General features: G+C 35.1%; 1 protein-coding gene across 4 annotated transcripts in view; it reads left to right on the top strand.

The window, feature by feature from the left end:
• Positions 1–23229, top strand: part of PPP4R4 (protein phosphatase 4 regulatory subunit 4) — a 119846-nt gene that overhangs the window by 32590 nt on the left and 64027 nt on the right. For all 4 annotated transcript variants that reach the window (XM_079912133.1, XM_079912132.1, XM_079912137.1 and 1 more), the window contains exon 3: positions 7765–7867. In XM_079912133.1, coding sequence (XP_079768259.1) covers positions 7765–7867 — 103 coding nt within the window. The remainder of the gene's footprint in view (positions 1–7764; positions 7868–23229) is intronic.

Raw genomic sequence — 23229 nt, 5'->3', positions numbered from 1 at the left:
CTAGAGTGGCTGTACCAGTTTGCATTTGCACCATCGATGAATGAGTGATTTAGTTTCTTTGCATTTGGTGGTGGAATTATTTTTTGTTTCATTTTTTATCCTGGTAAGTATATAGTGATATTTCACTGTGCTTTGACTTTACATTTACCTTATAGTTAACAATGTTAAACATCTTTTTCGTGTGCTTATTTACAGTCAATAAAGAGTCTCTTCATTCCTTTTGCCCAGTTTCTAATTGGATTGTGTGCTTTTTTACTGCTGAGTTTGAAGGTTTTTTTTATATTCTAGATACTGCACCTTTGTTAGACACGTAGTTTGCAAATATTTCTCCTCCTCTATGGCTTGCTTGTCTTTTCATCCTCTTAACAAAGTCTTTCACAGTACAAAAGTTTTTAATTTTGATGAAGTCCAATTTATCAGTTTTTCCTTTTATTGATCCTGCTTTTGGTGTCAAGTTTAAGAACTCTTTGCCTAACCCTAGATTTAGATTTTCTCCTATGTTTTTAAAAAATTATATAGTTTTACATTTTATAGAATCATTTTGAGTTAACGTGAGAATTAGGTCAAGGGTTTTTTTGGTTTTGGTTTTTTTTTTTGGAGGTTTTTTTTGCCTATGGGTGTCCTGTTGCTCTAGCACCACTTGCTGAAAAGGCTGTCTTTGCTCCACTGAATTGCTTTTGAACCTCTGTCAAAAATCAGCCGTGCATGCTTGTGGAGTATACATATTTGTGGAGGTCTATTTCTGGGTTCTCTCTTCTGTGGCATAGATTTATGTGTCTATCTCTCTGCCGGTACCATGCAGTCTTGGTTAATGTAGCTATATAATAAGTCTTAAAATTGAGTAGATAAATTCTTCCCACTTTATTCTTCTTTTTAAAAATTGTTTCACCTATTCTAGTTTTGTTGCTTTTCCATATAAATTTTAGAAAAATATTGTCTACCTCCCAAAAATCTTGTTGGGATTTTGACAGGAATTGTGTTAAACCTGTACACCAATTTGGGAGAATTGACATCTTTATTATGCTGAATTTCCCAATCTATGAGCGTAGTAGGTTTTTCTAATTAATTATGTCTCCTTTGATTTCTTTCATTAACATTGTGTTTTCAGCATGTGAGTCCTGTAATTTTGTTAGTATTTCATTTTTTGAGTGATTGTAAATGATATTGTATTTGTAATTTCAGTGTTCATGTGTTGAATTTTGTCAAATGTTTTTCTGCATTGATATGATCATGTGATATTTTTCTTCTTTAACCTGGTAATATGATGGATTACACTGATTTTGAGTATTGAACTAGCCTTGCATCCCTGGAGTAAATCTTATTTGGTCATGGTGTATAATTCTTCCTTTAACATATTACTATATTTTATTTGCTAATATTCTGTTAAGGATTTTTTTTTTTTGAAGCCTCCCAGGGCTGCTCCTTGCCGCACACAGCCGGGCTTCCATCCTCCATACATGCAGAGACTGGGAAAACAGTTCTTTTTTTAAAAATTAATTAATTTTTTATTGGGGTATAGTTGTTTTACAATATTGTGTTTCTACTCTACAGTGAAGTGGAGTTCCCTGTGCTATATGGCAGGTTCTCATTAGTTATTTATTTTATACATATTAGTGTATACATGTCAGTCCCAACTCCCAATTCATCCCACCCCCCGCTTCTGCCCTTGGTGTCCATAGGTTTGTTCTCTACATCTGTGTCTGTTTCTGCCTTGCAAACCGATTCATCTGCACCATTTTTCTAGAATCCACATATATGCGTTAACATACGATATTTGTTTTTCTCTTTCTGACTCACTTCACTCTGTGTGACAGAGTAGGTCCATCCAAGTCTCTACAAAGGACCAAATTTCATTCTTTCTTATGGCTGAGTAATATTCCATTGTATATATGTACCATATCTTCTTTATCCATTTGTCTGTTGATGGACATTTAGGTTGCTTCCATGACCTGGCTATTATAAATAGTGCTGCAGTGAACATTGGAGCGCATGTGTCTTTTTGAATTATGGTTTTCTCTGGGTATATGCCCAGTAGTGGGATTGCTGGGTCATATGGTAATTTGATTTTTAGTTTTTTGAGGAACCTCCATACTGTTCTCCATAGTGGCTGTATCAATTTACATTTCCACCAACAGTGCAAAAGGGTTCCCTTTTCTCCACACCCTCTCCAACATTTGTCGTTTGTAGATTTTCTGATGATGCCCCTTCTAACCGGTGTGAGGTGATACCTCATTGTAGTTTTGATTTGCATTTTTCTAATAATTAGTGATGTTGAGCATCTTTTCATGTGCCTCTTGGCCATCTGTATGTCTTCTTTAGAGAAATGTCTATTTAGGTCTTCTGCCCATTTTTTTTTTTTTAACATCTTTATTGGAGTATAATTGCTTTACAATGGTGTGTTAGTTTCTGCTGTATAACAAAGTGAATCAGCTATACATATACATATATACCCATACTCCTCCCTCTTGTATCTCCCTCCCACCCTCCCTATCCCACCCCTCTAGGTGGTCACAAAGCACTGAGCTGATCTCCCTGTGCTATGCGGCTGCTTCCCACTAGCTATCTGTTTTACATTTGGTAGTATATATAAGTCCATGCCACTCTCTCACTTTGTCTCAGCTTACCCTTCCCCCTCCCCGTGTCCTCAAGTCCATTCTCTACATCTGCATTTTTATTCCTGTCCTACCCCTAGGTTCTTCATAACCATTTTTTTCTTTAGATTCCATATATATGTGTTAGCATATGGTATTTGTCTATCTCTTTCTGACTTACTTCACTCTATATGACAGACTCTAGGTCCATCCACCTCACTACAAACAACTCAATTTCATTTCTTTTTATGGCTGAGTAATATTCCATTGTATATATGTTCCACATCTTCTTTATCCATTCATCCGATGATGGACACTTAGGTTGCTTCCATGTCCTGGCTATTGTAAATAGAGCTGCAGTGAACGTTGTGGTACATGACTCTTTTTGAATTATGGTTTTCTCAGGGTATATGCCCAGTACTGGAATTGCTGGGTCGTATGGTAGTTCTTTTTTAGTTTTTTAAGGAACCTCCATACTGTTCTCCATAGTGGCTGTATCAATTTACATTCCCACTAACAGTGCAAGAGGGTTCCCTTTTCTCCACACCCTCTCCAGCATTTATTGTTTCTAGATTTTTTGATGATGGCCATTCTGACCAGTGTGAGATGATATCTCATTGTAGTTTTGATTTGCATTTCTCTAACGATTACAGATGTTGAGCATCCTTTCATGTGTTTGTTGGCAATCTGTATATCTTCTTTGGAGAAATGTCTATTTAGGTCTTCTGCCCATTTTTTGATTGTGTTTGTTTTTTCCTTGATATTGAACATTTATTTGTTTATTTTTGGCCACGTGGCTTGTGGGATCTTAGTTCCCTGACCGTGAATTGAACCTGTGCCCCCTGCAGTGGAAGCGTGAAGTTCTAACCACTGGACTGCCAGGGGAGTCCCTGTTAAGAATTTTTGCATATATATTCATGAGGGATATTGTTGTGTGTGTGTGTGTGTGTGTGTTGTTTGTGTATATACACACATATACACACGTATATGTGCATGTATATATGTGTATATATATATATATTTTTTTTACTATGTACATATGTATGTATATTTTACAGTCTTTCCAGGTTTTGTTATCAGTGTAATAATAGCTTCATAAATGATTTAGGAAGTGTTCTCTTCTGTTTTCTGGAAGAGATTGTGTAGCATGGTGTTAACTCTTCGTTACATGTTTGGTAGAATTCTTCAGTGAAACTATCTGGACCTTGAGATTTTTTTCAGGAGTTTTAAAATATGAATTCAGTTTCCTTAATAATTGTAGGATTTTTCAAATGATGTATTTCGTAGAGGGTGAGTTGTGGCAGTTTGTGTTTTTTGAGGAATTGGTCCATTTTGTCTATGTTTTCAATTTTATGTGTGTAGAATTATTCACAGCATTCTCTTATTATCCTTTCGATGTCTGCAGGGGCTATAGTGATATCTCCTGTTTCAATCCTGATATTGGTAATTTGTGTCTTCTCTCATTTTTACTCTGTCAGTCTTGCTAAAAGTTAGTCAATTTTATTGATCCTTTAAAAGAACCGGGTGTTTGTTTCATTTATTTTTTTCTATTGTTTTCTGTTTTTATTTCATTAATTTCTGCTCTTTATTATCTCCTTCCTCTGCTTGCATTGTGACTAATTTGTTCTTCTAGCTCTTAAGGTGGAAAGTTAAATTAATGATTTGAGATTTTTTCCTCTTCCCTTTCATAAATGTATGCATTTATTGTTATAAATTTCTCTCTCTGAAATGCTTCAGCTGTGTTCCAGAAAGTTTTATAATTTTGTGCTTCATTTTCACTCAATTCAATGTATTTTAAAAAATGTTCCTCTTTGACCCATTTATTATGTAGAAGTATGTTATTTCATTTCCAAGAATTTAGAGAGCTTTCTGTTATCTTTTTATTATTGATTGCTAGTTTGATTCCACTGTGGTCAGAGAAAACTCTTTGTATGATTTGTTGAGGACTTTTTTATGGCCCAGGATGTGGTTTTTCACGGTATATATTCTTTGGGAACTTGAGAAGAATGTGTATTCTACTGTTGTTGGATGGAGTATTCTATAAATGTTAATTAGATATTATTGGTTGATGGCGTTGTTGAGTTCTCTATCCTTGATTTTCTGTCTACTTCCATCCGTTGTTGAGAGAGGGGTGTGGAAGTCTCCACCTACCTGTGTATTTGTCTAGACAACTTCTCCTTTTAGGACTGTCAGGTTTTTTTTGTTTTTGTTTTTTGCAGTTGTATTTGGTGTATACACATTCAGAATTGCTATGTCTTCTCGGTGGACTTCCTCTTTTATCATTATATAATGTCCTTGTCTGTCTCTGGTGATTTTCTTTACAATGAGGTCCACTTTATCTGACATTAATATGGTCACAGCTGCTTTCTTTTGATTTGTATTTCTGTGATATATCATTTTCTGTCCTTTACTTTCAACCTGCTGATACTGTTGTATTTGAAATTAGTTTCTTATGGCTGCATTCAGTTGAGTAATATTCTTTAATCCACTCTGCCAGTCCCTGTCTTTTAATTGATGTAGTTAGATTTTTAACTTTAATGTAACTATTGATATTTAGGGTCTTAAATCTGCCATTTAATTTTTTGTTTTCTGCTTTTTTTCCCATGAAATATTTTGTCTTCACATCTATGAGGTATTAGTGATCATATTTTTTAACTAATTGCGAAGTTAGTGAATAAAAAATTCCGAATTCATATTAAATATTCCTGACATCAGTTCATGCAGTGAGCTATCCATTCATCCATCCTTTTAAGAGACATTTACTAAACCTCTACTTTGGGCCAGTCATTGTCATATGAAACATTACTTTTTCAGATATTTCTCTTCTCTTTTAGTTCTTTAGTAGTGTATTTGTTTCCTGTGGTGCTGCAGTAAATTACCACAAACTGGATGGCTTAAAACAACAGAAATGTATTCTGTCACAGTTCTGGAAGTCAAAAGTCTGAAATCAGTATCCACTGAGTCGAAATCAAGGCATCAGCAGGGCTCTAGGGGAGAATCTGTTTGTCTCTTTCAGCTTCTGGTGGTTGTCAGCATTCTCTGGCTGTGGCAGCATCACTCCAGTCTCTGCTTTGTGGTCAAATTGCCTCCTGTTCTGTCTTTTCCCCCGAATGTCTCTTTTAAGGGCACTTGTTATTGGGTTTATAGCCTACTGGGATAATCCATGATGATCTCTTTATCTCAAGATCCTTTTTTAAAAAAATTTTATTATTTTTTTATGCAGCAGGTTCTTATTAGTCATCCATTTTATACATATTAGCGTACACATGTCAATCCCAATCTCCCAATTCATCACACCACCACCCCACCCCCCTGCCGCTTTCCCCCCTTGGTGTCCATACATTTGTTCTCTACATCTGTGTCTCTATTTCTGCCTTGCAAACTGGTTCATCTGTACCATTTTTCTAGGTTCCACATATATGCGTTAATATACGATATTTGTTTTTCTCTTTCTGACTTCCTTCACTCTGTATGACAGTCTCTAGGTCCATCTACACCTCTACAAATGACCCAATTTTGTTACTTTTTATGGCTGAGTAATATTCCATTGTATATATGTGCCACATCTTCTTTATCCATTCATCTGTCGATGGGCATTTTAGGTTGCTTCCATGTCCTGGCTATTGTAAATAGTGCTGCAGCGAACATTGGGGTGCATGTGTCTTTTTGAATTGTGGTTTTCTCTGGGTATGTGCCCAGTATCAATTTACATTCCCACTAACAGTGCAAGAGGGTTCCCTTTTCTCCACACCCTCTCCAGCATTTACTGTTTGTAGATTTTCTGATGATGTCCGTTCTAACAGTGTGAGGTGATACCTCATTCTAGTTTTGATTTACATTTCTCTTTAAGATCCTTTTTCAAATTAAGATAACATTCACAATTTCCAGGATTAGGGTGTAGCCATTTTTTTTGGGGGGGGGGCCACCATTCAATCCACTACAAGTAGTACCTTATATGCAGTTTTAATTTCCCTCTTTTGATCTTCTCCTCACCTTGGCATGGGTCTCCTGTTTCCCTCCCTTCTCTTTTCCTTCTTGATTTTGTCTTTTAAAGTATTCACTTAGAGAGCGATGAGAATAGTGGAATGATTGTGCTGACCTGTATTTCACAGCCTATCATACTGCAGCAGGGAAAAAGCCTTTTTTCACAGCAGGGCAGCTTCATTTAATCAGAACATGCTGCTTATTAACAGAACTTATAAAACTCTGAAGCAGGTAAATATAATACTTTAAAAATTCTTTAAAAAACCATGTTAAAGTCTTATATACCTATAATAAATAATTCCATTTGAAGAGTTAAGTAAAAATAATTTTAGTTAAGGTAAATAAATATTACGGCATCAGTAATTAACATTTAAATTGGTATCAGTTAAGGGTAGGTGGAATTCCCCTCTGAGGCGGTGCCACATTTACTAGCATCTTTTATATATATTTCAAGTACTTGCACCACTTACGTTGGTTAGCTTATGTTTTAAAAACAAATAATTTGTTTGCATGGAAGTGGTTTTTTGGAAGAATCAGAACACTTTTTCTGAGGTATTTAGGCCACTAGAGTATCACAGATTATTTTGGTAAAACCTTAGTGACCTAATGAATATTCTGTCAAAAAGGTACCATATAAATATACCCTACTGACTTTTAAGAATATAGACTATATCATTAAGTTTCTGGCGACTCAATCTAGTGCAATAGGTAGTTTCATTGTCCTAGAAGAAAGTTGTGTGATTCTGCTGTAGTTGATTTTGTTGCTGTCCCTGCTGTTGTTATGATTATTAATATTTTACCATAATGAAACTTATCATTTATATTTTTATAAAGTATAGCAAACTGGCAGGTCACAGGAAAAAATAAGGTAGAATTTTAAAGTAACTAATAATGGTCTCAAAATTTTTAGACTTCGGCAAGATGTGTGTGTAGATAGAGAATCTTGTTTTAGCATAAGCATAATTAATATCTTCATGCCTTTGTTATAAGATTGACTTAAAAAGCCAGAAATTTCAGTTCTGGCTTTATTTGTATATCTAGGTGATGTGTTTAAAGTTTAAAACTGTCAGAAGTCTGAGTGTTCGTTATTAAAAAGCAGTTGTTTTGAAGTTAATCCCTGCTTTTTGTAATGTAAATTATAATTACAAATTTATAGTTACAAATTTTAAATTTGTGTTTTCTTTGTAAGTGCTGGTCAAGATATCCAGGGAACAAGCGTGATTGCAAATCTTCCATTTCTGATGCGACAGAACCCTGCTGAGACACTTCGGAGAATCTTGCCAAAAGTCAGAGTAAGTTGCTGTGAAATAAGATTTGAATTCACCGTTTTTTTCCCAGTAGTACGTTGTCATTGTCAGGAGAAATTTTCAGAGCTTTTGATGGCTGATCTTTTGTACCTAATCCTTGAGTGGAGGAAGTATTATGATAAACATTTTGAATTATGTTGAAAATATTTAAGGAAATTAGCTGATGGAAATGGAGAAATCTAGATCTTAAACTGTAAAGATTTCGTTAATCATTTTCTCAGTAGAGACATTATAATGTTTTCAGTAGCTCAAAAAAAATCTTAGTCTTATAAAATCATAGCTATCTTATTTGGTATTCTGTTGACTTAAATACATATTAATAGTATTTCTAGAACATTTATAATATAGTTTAACTGATAGTCCTAATAATCACCGTGGTGCCTGCTAAAGATTGAATTGTGGCCATTGCAGTTTTAGTTTTATATTTAATTGCTTCCTAAATTCCTTCAGAATTAGTTTTCCTGCCATAAACAAAATATTTGATCTACTAGAACTTTCTTTTCTCTGACTATTTAATATTTACTCATTATTAATATATAATATTAAATACATGCTATTTATTATTTATTTGTACCATATGCAAAGTGCTGTTCTTTATTAGAACTTGAATGAACAGAACAGATGATGTCTTTGTGTCTTCAGGGAGCTTACAATACTAATGGGGTCAGGGAGGTTACCTACTAACGGGGATTCTGTTTGCTAATAGTGAGTTTTGTAGACTTTGCTTTGGCTTTCTGTTTGTTTTAACTTTTTTATAATTTTTGAATTAATTTATATGTGTTTAAAATACTGTAATTATTAGTGTGTCCTTGGGTTTTATTTTTAGGCATATATGGCATGTTTCCAGTGACGTAGATCAGGGATATACCACGTTATTTTTATAAGATGTCCACATTTCTATGCAGGCGATACGGATTTTTTTTTTTTTTTTTTTTTACTGATTACAGTGGTGAATTGAGAAGATGTTTATTTTAGTATCACGTGTGATTCAAAAGTGAATGAAGCGTTTTCATTTCTGTTTTTCCCAAATCATTCCATAATTTCAATGGAATTAAGTCTACACAGTCTAGGTTTAATTTCACATTCAACTGAAGCGATATTAACTGACCTAAGCTTGTTAGCATGTCACCTGGGAGTACCAGTTAAACAGTAGTAGAAGGGAACAGGTGGTTAGGTCGTCTTAACTAAGGAGTTATTGTACATAAGCAAATGAAATTTAAAGCTAAAAATATTGAGCACGGTGTACACTCTGTGTTGAGCAGGCTAAATCCAGACCCCAGGCCGCGTACTGCAAGTTAAAAGTTTCATAAAGCAAGAGTAAAAGATGAAGGGTAGACAGTAGTGAGCTTTAGGTGGTCTCTAACTTATTTTGAAAAAAATCCTTTGCTAATGAGTTCACAGTAAAGTTAACTAAATAATAACTCCTGAGAAATCTTGATCTCATGGGAATGTATAAAGGATATTATATACTCACATATAGAGCATATTTATACAAAGAACCAAATGTCTCTGCAGAAACTATATAACTGAGTTAGAGAGGGCAAGATTTTATTAAGCTTTTAAAGTTATTAAGTTTAATTCATAATGCAGAAGATTAACTGAAGAAAGGGATGTAAAGAAAATGTATACTAATGAATACATACTAAGAAAATCTTAGTAGCAGCTATTTATGTAGGTTTCTCATTTATTTTGCCCTGTACTAAAAAAGGTAGAAAACAGCCCCAGATTAGATTCTATGTCAGGAAGACATAAAGACTATGGAAAACAATTAAAGAACAAGCATAGGAGAGTATTTAATTGTGTGATTCTGATTTATGTAAAAATGCTGAAGAATTAAGCAAATGGGAAACACTTCTTTATGGGGGCAATAATAATGACTTTTATAGAGGGTTTAATACAAAATGTAGGCAGCTAAACATTTAAGCAATCCCACATCAAATTCTAAAACCTATGAGCAAATCATTTAAAATCATAGTATTCAGATACTATTAAGACTTGTTGGTACTCACAGAACCTTCTTTTATTCTGCCTTGCTTCTGTGAGTGGTTACTTCCAACTGATAAAGGTATGACAAAAATTGCACATAGCCACTTTATTCACTCTTGCCATGGCCATAATTTCTTAGCTAATTTTATAAAAAAAGCAATCTTGTGTCTCAAAATGAGCATTTAGTGATAACGGCCTTCTCATTCATTCATTCATAAAAATTTACTGAGTACCTCCCGTGTGCCAGGTTCTAAGCACTGAGAAAACAGAGGTGAACAAAACAGAGAACTCACCCCCAAGGACGTTTCCAGAGGGGGAAACAGACATTAAACAAGTGAGTGAGTGTAAAGAACAGGATCAAGTAAGGGGGCCATTGGGGGAGTTGGGAAAGTGGGAGGACACTGACTATGCTTTGGGAGGTTAAGGACAAGGACACATCTTTGAGGAACTGAAAACTGAAGGGATAGGAGGAAACAGCCATTTGAGTAGTCAGGAATGAGTGGTCCAGGCAGAGAGAGCAGGAAGAGTTTGGTGGAACTGCGAGAGGTAAGCGTGGTTGGAGTCCAGTGGGTGGGGGTGGGTTGTGAATCGAAGAGAGGACAGTGACGGAGCATATGCAAGTGTTGCTCTTTCCTAGGACAGTGGAGAGCCACTGAAGACTTTAAGCAGGGCGGTGACTTATCTCACGGACATGCTACAATGATCATTTGCTAATTGTGTGGAGGGTGGATTGGAGCAGGAGTTGGGAAGCTGCAGCATGAGGGCGGCTAATGAGGACAATAGAGTGGTGGATACATCCAAGATGCATTTATTGGGAGAGAATGGACTACATAATGGATCAGATGTGGAAAGCGAGGGATGACTTCCAGATTATTTCTGGCTTGAGCTTCCGTATGGTTCTGCTGGTTTTGAGTGTCTTGGTTGATAATTTATTAAATCGATGGGGAAAAATAGTTTGAATACGCTCCAGTGCTAACCTTCAGTGAATGGTTTATTTTTAGAGACTTTAAAGACATGAATAATAATTATTTTATGTAAGAAGTTAATCATTGCCCAGATTCTTTCCATATTTATAACAGTAGTATAAGCCGCTTTTAGAACTCCTGCTGTACCTTCTCTTTACCTTAAAGAACATCAGATAAAGTGATGGAGATATTTCTGGGCTTATGTATTATAAAAATTCACCAAACAAGATGTTTTTGATTCTGTTTTTGTGGGGTTTTTTTATTTGTATTTTATATTTACAATAATGAATTGACTGAAAAATGGTTTAAAAAATAGGTTGCTATTTTCACTGTTTTAGAGATGAAGGAATTTAAGGTTAAAAAGTGGCAGAAAGAGAGGCAGGATTAGAACTGAGCTAACCCACAGTATTTCTTCAGTTTACTTTCTAAGTTATATCTAAGTGGATGACAAAGGATAGTGCAGTTAGATCACTCATCTCAAGGTTAATTTAAATAAGAGTCCAGAAAGGAAATATTTTGACCTCCAATTTAAATTCTCTATCTAATTCTAGATATGAGACACTTCTGAATATACAGTTGACTCTTGAACAGCACAGGTTTGAACTGGTTGGGCCCATCTGTGCTTGGACTTTTTCAATACACATGTACCATTGTACTACACGATCAGAAGTTGGTTAAATCTGTGGTTACGGAACCTGGGATATGGAGGGAGGGCCGACTGTAAAGTTATATGTGGATTTCCCACTGCGTGGTGGGTTGACTCCCCTAAACTGCATTGTTCAAGGAACAACTGTAGTAGTTATATCTATTTTATATGATTTAATCCTAGGGTATCTTTTGAAAAAGAAAACAGGTTTTTTCTCTGGTCTTTATTGATTAAGTTTGAATTCTTTCCACAGTATATTAAGTTGAATTAATATTGGATGTTAGATTTGACTTGAACTTCTGGTTGTCTAGAAATGAAAGAATTTGTTTTGTCAGGATAAATTTCTAAAATACTGTCGTCCTTTATAAAATGTGAAATAGTAATGATATAATTAACCATGTAATATCAGTGACTCCTTTATAAATGAAGTGCAAAAAAAAAAGTCTCTACCTGTTGAGTTATTGAATGCTGTTATTGTTTTTTCACTTATTTTGGGAACCAAAATAAGGCGTAAAATTGTCTATTAAAAAATGTGCAACGTCAGGAAGAGATAAAAATAACTGTAGGTCATTTACTGAGGTCTTACAATGTGCCAGGCACTGTACTCTGTCAAACATTTTACACATTTTTATCTCTCTGAATGCTCATGGCAGTTCTGTAAGGGTCACTTGATTGAGGAAGAAGCAGCTTAGGTGAGTAACTTGCCCAAAGTCACAGTGCTAGCAAGTGGTATAATTAGGTTTGAATAGGGAGTCTGACTCCTGGGTCCTCTCTCTTAACTGCTATACAACCTCTTCATTAGCTCATCGTGACTGCAACAAATATGTAATATATAATTTTAGTTCCTCAGCCTGAGTCATCTCTCTTGTGGTTATTGCAAGAGGCCTCCTTACTGGACCTGTTGCTTCCCCTTTGCTCCCTGGAGCCCATTCAGCCAGAGAGATCGTTCATTTATTTATTTATTTAGCATCAATTTACGCATTACTGAGATGAATAAAATTGTATATATTTAAAGCGTACAGTGTGATGATTTAATATATGTATACATCGTGAAATGCTTACCCCAATCAAATTAATTAATACCTCCATCATCTCACATAGTTAATTTTTTTCTTCAGTGAGATCTCTTAAAGATCTTTCAGAGAGATCAGTCATATCTTTTCTTCTTGAATGAAAACTACTAAAGTGGTGTGGTAGGCAGAACAGTGGCCTCCCAAAGATATCAGGTCCTAATCCCTGGAACCTGTAAATGTTACCTTATTTAGAAAAAGAGGTTTTGTAGATGTGGTTAAGGATCTTGAGACAGGGAGATTATCCTGGATTATCTGGGTGGGCCCTAAATGCCATCAGATGTATCCCTATAAGAGGAAAGCTGAGGGAGATTTGACCCAGACATGGAGGAGAAGGCAGTGTGAAGGCAGAGGCAGAGATTGCTGTGATGAGGCCACCAGCCAAGGAATGCCAGCAACTACCAGAAGCTGGAAGAGGCAAGTAACTGATTGTACCTAGTGCCTCTGGAGGGAGTGTGTCCTTGCCAACACTTTGATTTTGGCTGAGTGATACTGATTTAGGACTAATGGCCTCCAGAACTGTGAGAGAATACATTTCTGTTGTTCTAAGCCACTCAGTTTGTGCTAATTTATTATACCAACCACAGGAAAGTAATACAAGTAACTTCCCATTTCAGATAGAGTAAAACTCCTTACCATGCCCTAAAATGGCCCTGACTAGCTTTCTGACCTCATCACCTACCCTTCTTTTCTCTTTCTTCCATAAGGGCAGAAGCCTTGTCAGTCTAATTTATCACTGTATCCCCAGAATCTAGAACAGTGCTTGGCAAAAACAGGCACTCAAAAATAATTTTAAAATGAGCATTGATTGAGCTTGATATTCTGAGACAATAAGTGTCTACCTGAAAGACCAGTGACACTTGATCCACTAATGGCATTTTTGGATGAGAAGTAAAAACAGGATATCAGTGGAGTGATATAATGCTGACTTACGTTTCTAGAGAGACCGTTTTGGGGGGAGGAGTGGGAGAAAGATATAAAATAGGGAAAGGATAAAAGAGACATAATTCATCAATATGAAACTTAATCATTTGAGATCAGTAGATGTGGTCTACGAATCTTTTGATTCTGAAAATATTCATTAGTTCCTAACTTTTATTATATTATGTTTTTCCCAATGTGATTATTTGAGCATTTTATATCTACTGAATAGAGGTAGATTTTTAAAAGTTTATTTTAAAATCTTTATAGATAGCCTTTACTATGTAAATAAATATATTTGTTACTAAAAGCTTTACTTACTTTTTAAGGTCTATTTCAAGTAGCACGGATATGTGAATAACCGATAATAATAATGTGAGGAACCCTTCCTGTGGGCCAGGCCCTGTGCTCAGTGCTTTAGACACATCCTTTTAAACCTCTTATAACAACTCCACACCATGTATTTATTCTCATTTGACAGTTGAGAAAATCTAGGCTTAAAAAATTCAGTGTTTTGACTATGATATTTTGTTGAAGCATACGATTATATAATTTATTCTTATAGTGCACCAAGGAAAAAAGAAATAGTCTTAACTAAAAGAATTAAAGAGCACAAACAGATGATACAAATTGCTTTTTCCTTTGGTTTGCAGTTCAAAAATAAAAGTACCTGTCTTCCTCACTCTAGGTGATGTTTTCTGAGATAAGTTAAAAGTTAAGTTCTGAAAAAAGCACAAGGATTTTGTAAAGGCAACACAGTTGTACATAATAAGCAGAACATGATGCTTCAGAACATGATGTTCCAACTCCCTACAGGTCATAAAGGGCCCGCAGTAGAGTAGGACTCTACTGACAGGCTTAGCATTGAAGGACACTCTGATGTGAAGTAAGGTGAAGAAGAAAGTGAAGTTATTCCTATAATGTCAGATTGATGGAGAAAAATCATCAGGGTCAGAATTGACCTTATGAGGAGTTTTTGCGGGATAGGAAGCATAAAATTGTGTAACTTATTCTTCCAGTTCACTAAGAAAAAAAGAAGTAGTATTAACCAAAGGAATTAGAGAGCATGGACAGATGGTATAAAATGACTCTTTCTTCTATGGTTTACAGCTGAAAAATAAAAATACATTGATCACAATGCATTTTGAAAATAATGTCTGTGTTATATCTTTTTATGTATATCCATTTGTGTTTAAGGACAAAATAGAGTAACATCATTAATTATTAGACAATAGTAGTAAATTCAGTGGAAACACTGGCTGCAAATATAGTTTTTTCTGGGCATTTATAAAAGGTTACATAAGCTAATATTCTTAATAGATCTAAAAATATTCCCTTTCAGTAAGCTAAATTCTAGTGGAGACCAGTGTTCTCACATGTGCTTCTTAGTCATTCAATCATGTTATTTTTATCCTGCCTAAGATAAAAATGAGCTGGAACTTCTGAATTTCTTAATTAGAAAATCTTTTATTTCTGTGATAACGGGACCACCGTTATCACAGAAATACTTGAATATTGTTTTCTGACTTTAGGCATTTGGATGATACAAAGGATAATTTATGGATATTTTAATTTACAATCCTTGCAAGACTCTAAAACAAAGAAGATATTCACATACTCCACTGTAATAAAGGTCTGAAATGTTTGATTTAAAACTGTATGGATTAACTAGGCTTTTGGCAGTGTGGTGAAGCGGATAGCCTAGAATATGTTCCCAAATCAGAACATCTAGAAGCTCTAGATAAAGTACCAACAAGCATTCTTTTAAATGTGTGGTTAAGCTTATAAGAGAGTAAGGAATATTCAAGGCTCAGAAGCAAAGCAATCAGTTCCACTTCTACTTAGGATATAGATGTGTGCAAGAAAACATCACTCCCATTCTAACAACAATGGCATGTTCACAAAATTCACATCATCATAACTTTTCTTGAGCCTGTCAGAAGTGGTCACAAAGCAATCAAGTGAACTGTATTCAGAAGAGCTCTCTGAGGAAAGATGGGGCACAGAGACACTGACTTTAGACAAGAGTGTAAGAGGAAGATGTGGCCACCCCAAAGAATTGTTAGAAAAAATCAGCTAAAATTTTGACAAGTTTTTAAAGTTTGATCTGTGGGCTCGCATGTCAGTTTGGAATAACTCAGAGCTGCAGACACAAGGGAACTTTGCACTCACTTGTGAGCTCTTTTCCCCAGGCCTGCTTGCCTTGGCCGGGGTAGGAGACTGGAGAGGACCTCCTCTGGTGATGCAGGTATGGTGATGATTGCTGCTGGGGAACAGGGGACACAGCACTGCCCACTTCCTCACAGTGACATGCACGGACATACAGGGAATTTCAGCAGCGGGTTGGGCACTATAAAAGAATCAAATGAAAATCCTAGAAATAAAAAAAGGATGATATCAGAGATGAAGCGTTTCTCCAACAGGGCCAACTGGGGAAAGGATCAGTGAACTTGAAGGTAGAAGTTATCTAAACAAACAAAAAGATAAAAAAGAATGAAAAAATACAAGAGAGCATTCAGTGGCTTTGAGACAGTATAAAGTGGTATAATACACGTGCAATCAAAGTCTCAGAATGTGAGAAGAGAGAACTATTTGTAGAAATAGTGGCCAAGACTTTTTTGAGATTAATCAATGACAACAAGCCAAAGACCCCAGAAGCTCAGAGGACGCCAAGCAAGGTAAATACGCACACACCGTCCGCCTAGGCACGTCGTGATCAAACTGCTGAAAATGAAAAATAAGAGACAGCCTTGGGAACAGCCAGAGGCAAAAGAAACGTTAAATATAGAGGAACAAATGTGAGAATTAAGCAGCCTTATGGTCGGAAAATATGCAGGCCAGGGAGCAGTGGAATGTGTATTAAAAGTACTGCAAGCAAAAGCAACAACAGCAAAAAAGGTCAACAAGAAATCTGTACCCAGTGAAAATATCTTTCAAGGATGGAGGCAAAAAACTATTTTGGTTTTAGATAAATAAATCGAAAGAATTCATTGTACTAGACTTACACTATAAGAAATGGTGAGGGAGGTTCTTTAAGGCAGACGTAATATAATACCAGATGGAAATTGGATTTACGTGAAGAAATGCAGAGCTCCAGAAGTGGTAAAAATTAAGGTAAATGTAAATGAAATAATAACAGTTCTACACAGATTCTTCCAGAAAATAGAGGATAAAGTAAGAACTTCACAAGCGATTCTAGGAGGCTAGCATTATCCTGATACCCAAATAAGACATAGACATTACAAAAAAACTATAGATGCCTATCCCTTATGAACTTAGATGCAAACATCTTTTGAAAAACAACAGATCAAATTCAGCAATATAAAAGGGCTAATACATCATGACCAATCAGGGTTTATCACAGTAACTTAGGGTTGGTTTAAAATTCAAAATCTAATCAGTATAAGTCATCATATCCACAAACTAAAACAAAACGAAAAACAAAATCTGATCATCTCAGTAGATTTAGGAAAAGCATTTGACAAAACCCAACATCATTCCTGGAGAAAAACCCCCAAACTTTATCATACTAGGAATAGATAGGAACCTCCTCTGTGAAAAACTTGCAGGTAACATCGTACTTAAAGGTGAAAAACTGAATGTTTTCCCCTAGTATCAGGAACAAGCCAAGAGTGTACACTCCTTACTGCATTTGTTCAACACTGTGCTAGGTATTGTAACCAGTGCAGAAAGGCAACAGAAAGAAGTGAAAGGTATCCACATTTCAGAGAAAGAAATAAGGCTGCCTTTTTCTGTCAGATGACATTGTCATCTATGTAGCAATCTACAAAAGAAAAATATTTAGAACTGCTGAGTATGGAAAGGTTGCAGGATACAAGATAAATGTACGAATAAATTGTATTTCTACACGCTAGCAATAAGCAATTGGAAATTGAAGTTTTTCTTAAACAATTAAAGTATGTAATACTTAGGGATAAATCTGATAAATGTGTTAAGACCTGTATACTGAAAACTATAGAACATTGCTGAGAGAAATAATAAAAGAACGAAGTGAACGGAGATACACCACGTTCATGGATCAGAAGATTCAATATTATTATGTCAGTTCTTCTCAGATAAATCTATATATTTAATGCAAAATAATAATTCCAGCAGGTTAGGGTTTTTTCTGTTGTAGAAAGTAAGTGAATTCTAAAATTCATATGAAAATGCAAAGGACTTAGAATAGCCAAAACAATTTTGAAAAAGAGAAAGGTGGAAGACTTTTATTACCTGATTTTGAGACCTAATATACAGCATAACAATTAAGACTATGAATACTGGTATAAAGACAAATCAGTGGGCGATACGGAGAGATTTTTTAAAAGCCCATAGATATGTTCCCAGTTGATTTTAACACAGGTACAAAGGCAATTCATTGCAGAGACGATAGTCCTTTCAACAAATAGTGCTGGGTCAGTTGAGAAAAAAGTCCATACTTTGTACCATATACAGAAGTTAACCCCAAATAGATCATAAACCTGAGTGTTAAAAACTAAAATCGTAAAAACTTCTAGAAGAAAACATAAGACTAAATCTTTGTGACCTTGGGTTACACAAAGATTTCTTTATATATATGACACTAAAAGTATGATCCATAGAAGAAAAATTTGATAAATTTGATTTCATGAAAGTGTAAAGCTTTTGCTCTTCAGAAGGCAGTTAAGAGAATGAAAAATAAGTCATGGAATGGGAGAAAATATAAATCACATACGTGAGGAAGCATATGTGTTCAGAATACACAAAGAACTCTCAAGACTCAGTAATAAAACAACCCAATTTAAAAAAAGGCAAGACATTTAAACTGATATTTCACCAAAGATTTGTGGATAGCCAATAAACGAAAAATGTTCAGTATCATTAGTCATTAGATAAATGCAAATAAATTTATACACCTGTTAGAGTATATGTACTAAAGAAAACCCTGATAATACTAAGTATAGGCAAGAATGTGGAGCAACTCAAACTCTTATACACTGTTGGTGGAAATGTATCAATAAAATTGTACAACCACTTAGGGAAACAGTTTGGCAGTTTCTCAGAAGTTTAAACATACACCTATTGAATCACTCAACCAGTTCACTTCTAAGGATTAAGAGAAATTAAAGCAAGTGTTTATATAAATACTTGTATATAATTGTAATAGTAATTACAACTGTAATTATTGCAGTAATATCATTGCAACTCTATTTGTAATAGCCGAAACGAAAAATAATCCACATGGCCATCAACAGGTGAATGGATAAACAAATTGTGGTATATCCATATAATATACCACAAACTAATGTTTATGTATTCTGAATCCAAGTCCTTTGTTGGTTATGTATTGAAATATCTTCTTCCACTCTGTGGTTTATCCTAATGTTTTAGATTAATTTTGTAAACAACATGTTTGGGTTTTATTTTTTATCCAATCTGACTCTGTTTTAATTAGAACATTTCATCCATTTACTTTTAATTGCATATATTATCTTACTATTTATTTGTTTTTTCTGTTTGGTGTTCTTTTTTTGTCAATTATTTCCTTTTCTTGAATTAATGAAGTGGTTTTATTACTTTACTTTACGCCCCCTCCCGTTAGCTTGGAACTCTCCTTTACTTTTCCTTTGTTAGTGACCTCAGGGATTATAACGAAGACACATTACCGAAATTTAATGTTCATTGGTATTTTTACCTTCTTTCTGATAATATGAGCTCTTATTTATGTGTTATTGTTGTCAGATATTTCAATTATTTATGTATTTCAAGACTCACAGTTATTACTGTTTTATATAATCAATATTTATTTAGATTTACCCACATATTTGTCATTTTTTGTTGCCTGTAGTGTTTCCATTTGGAATCATTTTTCTTCTGCCTGAAGAAAAATACCCCTTAGTATTTCCTTTAGTACAAATCTGCTAGTGACAAATTCTGTTTTTCTTTTTTGGCCTGAAAATGTATTTCACATTCAGTTTTTTAAATTAATTTTTTATTGTAATGCAGTTGATTTACAGTGTTGTGTTAGTTTCTGCTATACAGCAAAGTGAGTCAGTTATACATATACATATATCCACTCTTTTTTAGATTCTATTTGCATATAGGTCATTACAGAATATTGAATAGAGTTCCATGTGCTATACTGTAGGTTCTTATTACTTACCTATTTTATATATAGTAGTGTGTATATTTCAATCCCAATTTATCCCTTTCCCCGTTGGTAACCATAAATTTGTTTTCTACATCTGTGACTCAATTTCTGTTTTGTAAATGGGTTCATCTGTACCATTTTTCTAGATTCCACGTATAAGAAATATCATGTGATATTTGCCTTTCTCTGACTTACTTCACTCAGTGTGACAATCTCTAGGTCCATGCATGTCACTGCAAATGGCATTATTTTGTACTTTTTATGGCTGAGTAATATTCCATTGTATATGTGTACCACATCTTCTATATCCATTCCTCTGTCGATGGGCATTTAGGTTGCTTCCATGACCTGGCTATTGTAAATAGTGCTGCAATGAACATTGAGGTGCATGTATCCTTTCAAATTATGGTTTTCTTCAGATATATGCCCAGGAGTGGGATTGCTGGATCATGTGGTAGCTCTATTTTTAGTTTTTTAAGGAATCTCCATACTGTTCTCCATAGTGGCTGTACTGATTTACCTTCCTACCAATGGTGTAGGAGGGTTCCCTTTTCTCCACACCCTCTCCAGCATTTATTGTTTACAGATTTTTTGATGATGGCCATTCTGACCGGTGTGAGGTGATACCTCATTGTAGTTTTGATTTGCATTTCTCTAATAATTAGTGATGTTGAGCATGTCTTCTTTTGCCTCTTGGCCATCTGTATGTCTTCTTTGGAGAAATGTCTCTTTAGATCTTCCACTCATTTGTTGATTGGGCTGTTTGTAAATAGATGTTTTATGAACAGGATTTTGGCCTATCTATATGGAGGTTTCTTTCTAGCACATGTATGGCTTCTTGAATCTGTGGCTTAATTTGTCAGTTGTGGAAAATTCTCGGACATTATCTTTGAAAATAATGCTCTGCTTAATCTTTTCTCTCCTTCGAGGACTCCAATTTCACATATATTTGACCTTTTAATAGTATCTTCTATGTCCTTTATCTCCTTTTCCATCCTTTTCTCTTTGTGATTCATTCTGAGTGTTATCTTGGCCCATGTTTCAGTTCACTAATTCATCTGTGTCTAAGTTGCTTTTGATTATTGTATTTTTCTGGTCTGGAATTTCTGTTTAGCTCTTGAAAAAATCCGCCATATCCTTTTTAAAAAGTATCTTTGATTTTTCTGTCAAAATTCTCAATTGTATCTTTTATTCTTTTGAACCAGGGATGTATCAGAGAGCACCAATACCTGGGGCTCCTTTTGGAACTTTTCTATTTCCTGTTGCATCTTCTGGTTCTCATTCATATTATCTCTTTGTGTGCCTGGATATTATTGATTGTGTGCTTGATCTTGTCTTTGACAAATTATTCATAGAAGTGTTTGAGACCTAGGGTAATATCTTCCTCTAGAAAGGAATATGTTTTCTTCTGATAGCCATTTAACTGCACTAGCAATAAAGTCTCGCTTAATCCAGTTTCATGAGTCAGATGACTTGAAACTGGGTTATTCTCTCTGCAAAGGCTGGGCTACTTTATTTATTTTTAAATTTTTTTAAATTTTATTTTTTTATACAGCAGGTTCTTATTAGTTATCCATTTTATACATATTAGCATATATATGTCAATCCCCATCTCCCAATTCATCACATCACCACCCCCTCTCCATGCCACGTTCCCCCCTTGGTGTCCATACGTTTGTCCTCTACATCTGTGTCTCTGTTTCTGCCCTGCAAGCTGGTTCATCTGTACCATTTCTCTAGATTCCACATATATGCATTAATATACGGTATTTGTTTTTCTCTTTCTGACTTACTTCACTCTGTATGACAGTCCCTAGATCCATCCACGTCTCTACAAATAACCCAGTCTTGTTCCTTTTTATGGCTGAGTAATATTCCATTGTATGTATGTACCACATCTTTATCCATTCGTCGATGGGCATTTAGGTTGCTTCCATGACCTGGCTATTGTATATAGTGCTGCAGTGATCATTGGGATGCATGTGTCTTTTTGAATTATGGTTTTCTCTGGGTATATGCCTGGTAGTGGGATTGCAGGGTCATATGGTAATTCTATTTTTAGTTTTCTAAGGAACCTTCATACTGTTGTCCATAGTGGCTGTATCAGTTTACATTCCCACCAATAGTGCAAGAGAGTTCCCTTTTCTCCACACCCTCTCCAGCATTTGTTGTTTGTAGATTTTATGATGATAACCATTCTAACTGGTGTGAGGTGATACCTCATTGTAGTTTTGATTTGCATTTGTCTAATAATTAGTGATGTTGAGCAGCTTTTCATGTGCTTCTTGACCATCTGTATGTCTTCTTTGGAGAAATGTCTATTTAGGTCTTCTGCCCACTTTTGGATTGGGTTGTTTGTTTTTTTAATACTGAGTTGCATGAGCTGTTTTTATATTTTGGAGATTAATCCTTTGTCCGTTGATTCATTTGCAAATGTTTTCTCCCATTCTGAGGGTTGTCTTTTCATCTTGTTTATAGTTTCTTTTGCTTTGCAAAAGCTTTTAAGTTTCATTGAGTCCCATTTGTTTATTTTTGTTTTTATTTCCATGACTCTAGGAGGTAGATCAAAAAAGTTCTTGCTGTGATTTATGTCAAAGAGTGTTCTTCCTGTGTTTCCTCTAAGGGTTTTTAGTGTCTAGTCTTACATTTAGGTCTCTAATCCATTTTGAGTTTATTTTTGTGTATGGTGTTACGGAGTGTTCTAATTTCATTCTTTTACATGTAGCTGTCCAGTTTTTCCAACACCACTTATTGAAGAGACTGTCATTCTCTGTTGTATATCCTTGCCTCCTTTGTCATAGATTAGTTGACCATAGGTGCGTGAGTTTATCTCTGGGCTTTCTATCCTGTTCCATTGATCTATATTTCTGTTTTTGTGCCAGTACCATATTGTCTTGATTACTGTAGCTTTGTAGTATAGTCTGAAGTGTGATTCCCCTAGCTCTTTTGTTTCCCTCAATACTGCTTTGGCTATTTGGGGTCTTTTGTGTCTCCATACAAATTTTAAGATTTTTTGTTCTAGTTCTGTAAAAAATGCCATTGGTAATTTGATAAGGATTGCATTGAATCTGTAGATTGCTTTGGGTAGTATAGTCATTTTCACAATATTTATTTTTCCAGTCCAAGAACATGGTATATCTCTCCATCTGTTTGTATCATCTTTAATTTCCTTCATCAGTGTCTTATAGTTTTCTGAGAACAGGTCTTTGGTCTCCCTAGGTAGGTTTATTCCTAGGTATTTTAATCTTTTTGTTGCAGTGGTAAATGGGAGTGTTTCCCTAATTTCTGTTTCAGATTTTTCATCATTAGTGTATAGGAATGCAAGAGATTTCTGTGCATTAATTTTGTATCCTGCTACTTTACCAGATTCATTGATTAGCTCTAGTAGTTTTCTGGTGGCATCTTTAGGATTCTTTATGTATATAGTATCATTTCATCTGCAAACAGTGACAGTTGTACTTCTTCTTTTCCAATTTGTATTTCTTTTATTTCTTTCTCTTCTCTGATTGCCAGGGCTAGGCCTTCCAAAACTGTGTTAAATAGTGGCGAGAATGGACATCCTTGTCTTGTTCCTGATCTTAGAGGAAATGCTTTCAGTTTTTCACCATTGAGAATGATGTTTGCTGTGG

Source organism: Stenella coeruleoalba (assembly GCF_951394435.1).
Source record: "Stenella coeruleoalba genome assembly, chromosome: 2".
Classification (NCBI taxonomy): domain Eukaryota; kingdom Metazoa; phylum Chordata; class Mammalia; order Artiodactyla; family Delphinidae; genus Stenella; species Stenella coeruleoalba.
This window is presented reverse-complemented; position numbering and strand designations above follow the sequence as displayed.